The sequence below is a fragment of the Hypanus sabinus genome, chromosome 1 (assembly GCF_030144855.1).
Source record: "Hypanus sabinus isolate sHypSab1 chromosome 1, sHypSab1.hap1, whole genome shotgun sequence".
Classification (NCBI taxonomy): Eukaryota; Metazoa; Chordata; class Chondrichthyes; order Myliobatiformes; family Dasyatidae; genus Hypanus; species Hypanus sabinus.
Genome location: NC_082706.1, coordinates 88,024,947 through 88,035,434, shown reverse-complemented (window position 1 = coordinate 88,035,434; position 10,488 = coordinate 88,024,947). Strand labels below are relative to the sequence as shown.

Genomic DNA, 10,488 nt, shown 5'->3' with positions numbered 1-10,488 from the left:
CATAGCCCTTCGGAGTGTGGTAGGAAACTGGAGCTCTCAGAAGAATCTTCACAGACGGCTGCGGAAATTGAACCCTGATTGGTGATCGCTGGCTCTGCAAAGCAATTGAGCTAACCACTATGCTACCATGCCATCCCCTTATGTTCTCATAAACAATGTACTCCACCTCAGTCTTCCAGCATTGAATTTAATCGGTTAGGCATGGCATTGTAGGCCAAACAGCCTGTTTGTGTGCAGGCTATTTGGCCTACAATGTTATGCGTAACCAATTAAATTCGTATTCAAATGGATAACTAAACTAATCTCTTCTGCCTACACAATCTTTCCATTTTCCATTTTCCTATCTAACCATCTCCTAGAAGTCCCTAGTGTATCTACCTCTACCACCAGCTCACGCAGCACATTCCAAACACGCACCATGCCCTTGCAAAACACTTCACATCTCCTTTGAAATTACACCCTCTCACCTTTAATGCATGCCCTCTGGCAGTAGACATCTCAACCCTGGGAAAAAGATATTGTCTGTCCACTCTATCTATGCCTCTCATAATCATTGATCCCAATCACTAATTCAGTGGTTCTTTCACAAACTGCTGCTCAGTATGACTAGCATTTTTCTGTTCCTGTTTCAGATGTGCACTGTCTTCAGTTTTCATTTTCCTTATCTCAGGGTTTACTTAGAGCAGATGTAGAGGTGATGTTTCCTGCAGTGGACGAGTCTAGGACCGGGGGCACAGCCTCAGAATAGAAAGGTGTCCATTTCAAACAGAGATCAGGAGGAATCAGAGAGTGCAAAACCTGAGGAATTCATTGCCACAGATGGCTGTGGAGGCCAAATCATTGGGTCTATTTAAACCTGGAGGTTGTTAGGCTCTTGACTAGTAAAAGCTTCAAAGGTTATGGCAGAAGGTAGGTAATAGGGTAATAAATCAGCCCAGCTTGATGGAATAGCAGAGCAAAATCGATAGGTCAATTGGTCTTATTCTGCTCCCTTGTCTTATGGTCTTCATTAATAATGTTCGGCTAACTTCCAAAAACATTCCAGCTTTGGAATACCACTGAGACATGCCTGGATCAAGCCCAGTATTATCGACTTTGATGCCCTTTGATGTCAGAACTTGCACTGTCAGTGGTCCATCAGGTTTTTACCAAGGGGTAGACTGCTGAAGTCTCAGTTCAAAAGTTCTTCATGTGCCAACTTCTTTATGCCCACCATAAATATCAATAGGTAACCATCCCTTGGTGATTTTGCCCCAAGTCTGTTATATTTCCATCCTGAACAAGATAGATTCTTCATTATGTAACAAATATAATAACACTGAAAATGCAAATTGACTTCAGGAGAAATGAGTCTCCTCTCCACACACTCATCATCAACATCTCTGCAGTTAGCATCGCTTCAACATTCAGGTTCCTGGGCATCATTATTTCCCAGGACCTCATGTTGGAGAACCACATCTCCTTCAGTAACAAAAAGGTTCAGTAGATCATGCACTTCCTGCATCAGCTAGTAAAATTCCAATTTCCCCCAAACATAGAATGCAATCCTACCCTGCCAACATAGAGAGCATCTCCACATCAGACATCACTGTCTGATTTGGTGCAGCATCCTTTCACAATACACAAAACAGAGAACTGGCAGGACAGCAGAAAAGGTATTTGGCTGCAGTCTATCATCCCTGTTAAACTTGCCTGTGTCCAGGACAAAGCAGGCAGGGTGAATCATGGTGGACACTGCCCAGCCTGCAAAATGACTTTTTCAAAAGCTCTCTTCCAAAACGTGCTATAGAGTTATTAAAACAAAACCTTCATATCGTCTTTAAAGTTTCTTCCCTCATTATCCCAGTTTAATCTGATCAACCATTCTAGATAGCCCCCCCCCCCATTCAAAACATACAAAATGCTGGTGGAACGCAGCAGGCCAGGCAGCATCTATAGGGCGAAGCACTGTTGACGTTTCGGGCCGAGACCCTTCGTCAGGACTAACTGAAAGGAAAGATAGTAAGAGATTTGCAAGTAGGAGGGGGAGAGGAAAATGCAAACTGATAGGAGAAGACTGGGGGTGGGGGGGGGGGGGGGGGAGGGTGGGTGGAGCTGAGAGCCGGAAATGTGATTGGCAAAAGGCATACAGAGCTGGAGAAGGGAAAGGATCATGGGACGGGAGGCCTAGGTAGCCCCCCCATTCACTTCTATTACTCCAGTCACTACACTGCACTGTACACACTCTAAAATACTTTTTCTAATGCTATTTACATTGTAACTACATACTGATATTCATGTATTTATACATATTTTATTCCATATCTGTGCTTCTAACTATTTTATATAATTCTTGAACAATTTTTAATTGCATATGACATCAACACATCATAGCAAATTCCTAATACATGCAAGTTTATGTGGCAAATGAATCTGATCCTAAGGTTGATCCTATCCTGAAGATTAGACAGAATAGATTATATCTTGCATGAGAAATGATCTGTCGGAAAATATGGATGTTCTATTAACCCTTGGTCTGTGATATTTGCATACGTGCTTGTGAAAGGGGGCAAACCTTCCACAAGCTCAGCATGCTTCACTTCTGCTAAACCAGGTCCCACTGGCTCCAGAGAGATACAGCATGTTCCTTGTTGCTGCCCCTACTTTGGCCATCCAGCACCTTGTCAACATTGAGCAAAACATTGGACTCTTTACAACACGAAGAGGGATATCCTGGGCAATGCAGAGTTCGGCATTTCTAAGTCTACCATTTTCATAAAACTCTTTACACAATGGGACCAATGGAACATGCTCTTCTAAACGTTAATATTTATTTTATGCTTATTTTATTTAAAGGTCACTATCTGTGGGATTAATTGTTTCTAAACACTAAGAAACTTTTATCAAGCATCTTCATACTCACTTTGATGATTTATAAAAATGCACTGTTTGGTGGTAGGGACTAAGTGCAGCCCCATTAAGGTTCTTCCAAATAAGACCGTGAGACATACAGTTGCAAGAAAGCACTTGTGAACCCTTTGCAATTACCTGGTTTTCTGCATTAATTACTCATAAAATGTGGTCTGATCTTCATCTAAGTCACCATAATAGACAAACACAAGCTGCCTCAATTAATAGCACATGATTGTGCTTCTTCTCATCAATAATGAGTATGCTATTTACACAATTACAGTCTAGGTTCAATAAAGTGTATGAACCTCTGGGGTAATGTCTTCTAAAAAAGCTATTTGGAGTCAGGCGTTTCAAGCAATAAGATGACAATGGAGGTGTGGGTTGTAGAAGTGCCCTTCCATTTAAAGAAGACACACAATGTCAGATTATTGACAGAACCTGTGCTTCTCAAGAAAGATCTCTTTTATGTGCACCATGCCTCGAGTAAAACAACTTTCAGAAAACCTTAGAGAACTTGTTGCAATGCATGAAGCTGGAAAAGACTACAAAAGCATTTTGAATGTTCATCAGCCCACAGCAAGAGAAATTGTCTCCAAATCGAGGAAGTTCAATACTGTTGCTACTCTCCCTAGGAGTGGGTGTCCTGCAAAGATCACACCAAGAGCACAAGAAGCAATGTGAGGGAAGTGAAAAAGAACTCAAGGGTAACAGAAAAAGACCTGCAGAAATCTCTAGAATGTTCTAAAGTCTCTGTTCATGCGTCCACTGTAAGGAAAGCACTGAACAAGAATGGTCATTTCATAGCTTGTCACACCAGACAGTCAGCCATTCTTGTCTGACACGTGGTGTCAGGATTGTTCTCCTTTTGGATTAACCGGGTCATGATATGAATGTTCCTGCCTCGACCCTTGTATTTTTTTTTATGAAGTCAGGTGGCTATCTCGGCACTCAACCCGGCACGGGGGGGGGGACCGACTGGGTTCGAACTTGGGAGCCTTCACTCTGGAGTCCGGCGCTGATGCCACTGTGCCACCAGCTGGCTAACAAGAACGGTGTTCATGGAAGACACCATGGAGGAAACCATTGCTCTCCAAACAAAACATTGCTGCATGTCGAAAGTTTGGAAAGACCACCTGGATGTTCCCCAATGCTCCTGAGACATTACAGGTGAGACAGAAGTTGAACTTTTTGGCAGAGATGTACACTGCTATGTTTGGGGGAGAAAGGGCACTGCACACCAACACCAAAACCTCATCCCAACTGTGAAGCATGGTGGAAGGAGCATCGAGGTTTGGGGCTGCTTTGCTGCCTCAAGGCCTGGACAGCTTGAAATCATTGAGGGAACAATAAATTCAAAATTGTACCAAGACATTTTACAGGAGAATGTCAGGGTAGCAGTCCATCACCTGAAGATTAATAGAATTTGAATGATACAACAGGACAATGATCCAAAAGACAAGAATAAATCAAAATCAGAATGGTTTAAAAAGAAGAAAATTAATGTTTTGAAATGGCCAAGTCACAGTCCAGCTCTTAACACGATTGAGATGCTGTGGCATGATCTGAAGAGGGCTGTTCATGAAGGGTATCTCAGAAATATTGATGCATGTCAATACAGTTTTGTATGGAGGAATGGTCTAAAATTCCTCCAAGCAATGTACAGGACTGATCAACAGTTACTGGAAACATTTGGTTGAAGTTATTGTACAAGGGGAATTCACCAGTTCTTGAATGCAAAGGTTCATATACTTTTTCCAATAAATTCATGTAATATTGGATCATTATTCTCAATAAATAAATGAACAGGTATAATGTTTTTGTGTTATTTATTTAATTGGGCTCTTTTTATCTAGTTTTAGGACTTACGTGGAGATCTGATCATATTGTAGGTCATATTTATGCAAATTCTAAAGAGTTCGCAAACCTTCTAGCACCAGAGTAGGAGCAGAATTAAGCTATTTGGCCCATTGAGTTGGCTCTGCTATTCCATCATGGCTGATTTATTATCCATCTCAACCCCATTCTCCTGCCTTCTCCCTGTAACCTTTGACACCCTTACTAATCAGCAACACATCGATCTCCATTTAAATATACCCAATGACTTGGCCTGTACAATCATCTGTAGCCATAAGTTGCACACGTTCACCACCCTCTGGCTGAAGAAATTCCTCTTCATCTCTGTTCTAAGAGGAAGTCCTTTTATTCTGAACTGTGCCCTCTGGTCCTAGACTCCACCATTAGTCTTATTATTGATAAAATTAACATATAGCAAACACAATAGTTTGATTTGTAGTCCAAACTATTTAAACATTGAAACAGCAGTACAGTAGCTATGCCTACTCCCCTATTTCAAACGATACCTGGTGCATAAATATGCGGATTAGGATTAGAGTGCATCTTGTGCAATAAGTGTGCATTTTTTCATTTATTTACATGAAGAAACTCATTCTTAAATTACAAATAATAATTATAAGTTGATGTAGCTCATCATTAAATTTATGTTAGCAGATTATAATTATAAGACCATGTGACATGAGAGCAAAATTAGGCCACTCAGTCCATTGAGTCTGTTCTGCTATTCCATCATGGCTGATGCATTATCGCTTGGAACTCTATTCACCTGCCTTCTCCCCTTAACCCTTGGCAGCCTTCCTGATTTAGAACCAATCAACCTCGACTTTAAATAAACCCGATGATGGGCCTCCATGGCCACCTGTGGCAGTGAATTCCACAGATTCACCACCCTCCGGCTAAAGAACAAATGCTGTCTTGCCTGATTTCTTTCGGTGCTCTTGCTTTTTAACACTCTTTTAGCCTTCTTCTGTTTACTTCTCCTGATGAAAAGAATAAGATACATTAGTAATTATGCCAATTAATCATTTTCACTAATCTATTTCCAGACATAATTTATGATAAAACCACAGAACACACCTCCACACACAGCCAACAATCAGTACCAAGAAAAGGATCCCAAAAGCAACCGCACCGATAACTGGAAGCATTTTATTGCCTGTAAATAAAGATAAAAAGAATGTTATATACCAAGTAAGTGGTGGAAGACATTACCTGTCAAACAATGCTTAAAAAGGCTTTGGTCGGACCACACTTGGAGTATTGTGAACAGTTCAAAAATGCTTGTCTAAAAAAGGATGTACTGGCATTGGAGAGAGTCTAGAGGAGGTTCACAAGATTGATCCCAGGAATGAAAGGGTTAATGTTTGGGGAAAATTTAATGGCTCTGGGCATGTTCTTGCCAGATTTTAGAAGAATGAGAGAGAATTTCATTGAAACCTGTTGAACATTGAAAGGCCGAGATAAGGTGGGCATTGAGAGGATGTTACCTCTAATGGGTGGGGGGGGGGGGGGGGGGGTGGTGTCTAGGACCAGGGACACAGGACTAGAATAGAAGGATGTCCCTTTAGAAAAGAGATGAGGAAAAATTTATTTCAACAAAGGATGGCGAATCTGTGGAATTCATTCTCACAGACAGCTGTGAAAGTCAAGACACTGGGTATAATTAAAGCGGAGGTTGATAGATTCTTGATTATTAGTAAGGGTATCAAAGATTATGGGGAGAAGGCAGGATAATGGGTTTGAGAAGGATAATATAGCACCCATTATGGAATAGCAGAGCAGATTTGATAGGCCAAATGACCTAATTCTGCTCCAATGTTTTATGGTCTTATGCTCTGTATAACAATGTTTGATTTGCTAGAGCTGTGGGCATTTATTTTGTTTTTACCATGAGATTTTATTGTTGTTCCCGCTCCTAAAGAACAATTAAATCATCATAGTTCAGAAGTCACTTTGAAAATATTAATGTGCCAGTACGCATTATCTCATATCACAGAAAAGTCAGCCGAGGTCAAAATCCAGAATTCCATCCTGTTGAGGTGAAAATGGTTCAAGATTGTACAAGTGCAAGTAAAAAAGGCTTTTTTAAGATCCTCTGTTCAGAATAATAGACACCTAACACGGTCCATACCTATCTTGCCACTTTACATTGCAGTGTTTTACTTCCTACGTTCCTTACAATAATGAACTCTGCACAACCATGGTCTGGGCTTGAGCACAGAATCAGAATCAGGTTTATTATCACTGATATATGTCACGAAGTTCATTGTTTTGTGGCATCAGAACAGGGCAATAGATAAAAGATCAAAAGAGCGCAAAAGGAGAGCCAAATAGTGAGGTAGTAATAGTAACAATCCATGGGCCTTTCAGCAGCAGGGGTAAGTGATAGCTATTGTTGAAATGATCAACAATTAATTTGTGTATCTTCAGGCATCCCCACCACCACCACCTAAGAGAATTAAATCATTTCAGGAGGAGTTGTGAGTTCTTAACAGCAGCAGGATCGTGGATTGGAGAAATAGGAGAGATGTTTACGGAGGGCTCCAAAATAACATATTACTAATCTCACACTCTGCAGACAGAATTGGCCCTTCTACTTTGATTCTTGTAAAGACCTGATTGGGTTATTTTACAATTCCTGCATCCGGTACCGTATCAGATCAATTGTGAGATTGTGGCGAGTGCACACGCGGCTGATCGATAGTGCAGTGAATCAATCGGGCCTCCTACTTGCAGGAGGCACTCCCTTTCGAGCATAGGCTTTTGAGTGTGCATGTCTTTGTCTCTGCAGGCCCGGTTTGTTGCTCCCACACTTTAAGGTGCCCAGCATGCTCCATTACTGGAAGTAGGTCTTTCAGTTTTCTGACACACCTGACTGTGGCTACATCAAAACTCAATCAATTATTGCATTATTTTTATGGTCATAAATCTCTTGAATGTGAGGGAAAGTTCAACCACCCCTATAAATGATCACTAATAAAGTGAGAATCAGGTAGAGAACAACACACACAAAATGCTGGGGACTCAGTTGGTCAGGCAGTGTCTATGGAAATGAATAAACAGTCAATACTTCTGGCTGAAATTCTTCAACAGGGCTGGAAAGGAAGGGGGAAGAGGCCAGAATAAGAAGATGAGGGAGGGGAATTAATATCAGCTGGCAAGTGATAAGTGAAGCCAGGTGATAGGAAAGGTGTGTGGCTGGAGGAGGGGGATAAAGTGAGAAGCTGGGAGGCGATGGGTGGAAGAGATCATGACATTCCATGAAGGATGTCATTCACGTGAGTGCAGAGTTAGATATAGGGTTTCAATCGAGGATTGTGAGGTAGAGATGCCAGGAAGTGAGGAAGAAGACAGAGGGAGTGAACGGAAGATGGCACTGAGTGATAGAAGTTGTATGGAGGAAGGCAAATTGCAGGTTTCTGGGGAATGTAAAAATAAGGCGGCAAATTGAAGCCTGTAATGGCTTATCATCCAGTGATGAAAGCAGTAGACAGGCTTTAAATAATGTAAGGAAGGTTGAGTTTTGAATGTGAGCTGGATCTGATATATTCCTTTTAGATTAACTAATGATTTTAAAGAAATTTTAAGAGATACTGTGGGTGTAAGACCTTTAAGAGATGGGGAATTCTTGGTGTTTTGTAAAAATGGTGAGCAACATGAGAAAGATTAAGGGTTAAAAGCTTTGGGAGAAAGAAAAGTAACACCAAAGAATTATATTGAACAACAGTGGCTTTGGGGAGTAAGTACAGGAGTGCCTCTAGATTTATTCATGGACCAAGTTTAAAATAATTTAGTTGGGGGGGAGTGATGGCGTTGGGGTAAAGTTGTAGATGCCAAATGTTTAAAAGGGTTTCAAAGTGGAATAAGAATAGATATCTTATTGGTGTTGATTAAATTTGATGGGAAAAAAGTTGCCGGATAGGGTTAATTTAGCCTATATGAGTTATATATGAGCTATGTGCATGCTGTCCCTCCTGAGATATTTGCAGTGCCAGAAGTTTGGTCATGTAGTAGCTGTGTGTAGGTGTAAAAAACAGTTGTAGATGTGGTTGAGAACATGATTATGGTAATTGTGGAGAAGGCATTCAGCCAAAATATAGCAAAGGTGGAGGCGAACATAGTTTTGATTATGCAGTATGTCCGGTGCACAAGAAAGGTGTGGAAGTACAGTGTGTTTGGGTAGAAATGGGCATTTCATATGCAGAGGCTCTTCAGAAAGTCCAGGACATAGTGTGACTGGGAAGACAGATAGGTTAGTGTGTAAAATGCATGATCTTATAACAAAGGATTATTGATATTTGATAAACTAATATTTGTTACTTTCATGGCAGATGTGGTAAATTGTACAGTACAAACTAAAAGTAGGGCAGAAAAAATATTGCATCTGGAACATTGACTGTACTCTTTTCCACAGATGCTGCCTGGCCTGCTGAGTTCCTCCAGCATTTTGTGTGTGCTGCTTGGATTACCAGCACCTGCAGATTTTCTCTTGTTTATGTAATGCCAGAGGTTTGTCAGCTAATGGTCAGGGGTTTTAATACTCAAAGTACTATGTGAGGTTATAGTGACACAAATATGAAAGGATTGCGGAGGAAGACTTACTTGGAAGAAAAAATATTTGGCGTGCTTGAGTAATGACCAGTAGGTGGCGATAATGCATCTTACATTGGTCTGCAACTACAACTAAACATTACTGGAAGAAGAAGACAAGTGGAAGGGGTAAAAAGCTGAAGAAGTAATCAATAAGGAGAGTGCATCATGCCAGAAAGGGAAAGAGGAGGGGTACCACAGTGAAGTGATGGGCAGGTGAAAAGAGAAGATTTCAGAGTTGAGCCCAATAGGGAATTGAAAAAGAGAGAGTGTGTGCACAGGGGGTGGGGAGGTGAGAAATTACCAGAATTTAGCGAAAATAATGTTCATGCGTTCACATTGGAGGATATCCAGATGAAGTATCTCTCCTCTAACATTAGGGTGGCTTCATCGTATCAGTAGAGAAAGCCATGGATTCGCAGTGGAATCTCTTGTGTTTATGAACTAAAATGCAGTTTTGTTAAAGTGAAGTCTGACTCTTCTAGAACATGATGGGAATAGAAGTCATCTTTACATGAACTCTGAGAAAGGAAGTTATCCTGGAACTCATGTAAAACGTGAATTCTCTAACCTGGTAAAACACAAGTTGGAACCGAAGAGCAATCTCCAATTGTGGAAGTTTACTCAACCTCAAAGGATTCCCAGGTCACTAAATTAAGAAGGGAAAACGAATACAATGGCCTTCCAATCATGACATTCCAGGCAGGGGTACAACAATTAATTTTCTAGAAAATCAGAAGAAGCAGGATGAAGGGACGTTGTTGGTGATAACTTGGAAGCAACCGTCACAGAAGGAAGACTTTTCTGATTAGAACCCAGAGAAATTTATAAACCCGATCGGAGTAAACCTGGCCAGTAATTAAAGTCAAAGTGTTTTAAATCTTGTGTTTTAACATGATGAGTAAACAGTGACTCAAATGTGGAATTAACTTCACTCACCTCAACACTGAACTAACTCCACAATCTATGAACTAATTTTCAATGACTCTACACTCTTGTTTGCAGTATTATGTATTTATTATTAACATTAGCAGTATTTGCATAGTCAGCCTTCTTCTGCACATAGTTGTTTTTCAGCCTTTGTGTGTAGATTTTCATTGATTCTGTTGTATTTATTTGTCCTCCTGTGAATCTCAAGGTGACATATATGTA

At 40.7% G+C, this 10,488-nt stretch overlaps 1 protein-coding gene across 1 annotated transcript in view; it reads right to left on the bottom strand.

Moving 5' to 3' along the window:
• The window catches only part of LOC132395219 (CD226 antigen-like), a 67,188-nt gene that overhangs the window by 16,707 nt on the left and 39,993 nt on the right, over positions 1–10,488 (bottom strand). Inside the window, exons 4-5 of the mRNA XM_059971509.1 lie at positions 5,824–5,902; positions 5,666–5,726 (exon numbers count right to left, since the gene is read on the bottom strand). Coding sequence (XP_059827492.1) covers positions 5,666–5,726; positions 5,824–5,902 — 140 coding nt within the window. The remainder of the gene's footprint in view (positions 1–5,665; positions 5,727–5,823; positions 5,903–10,488) is intronic.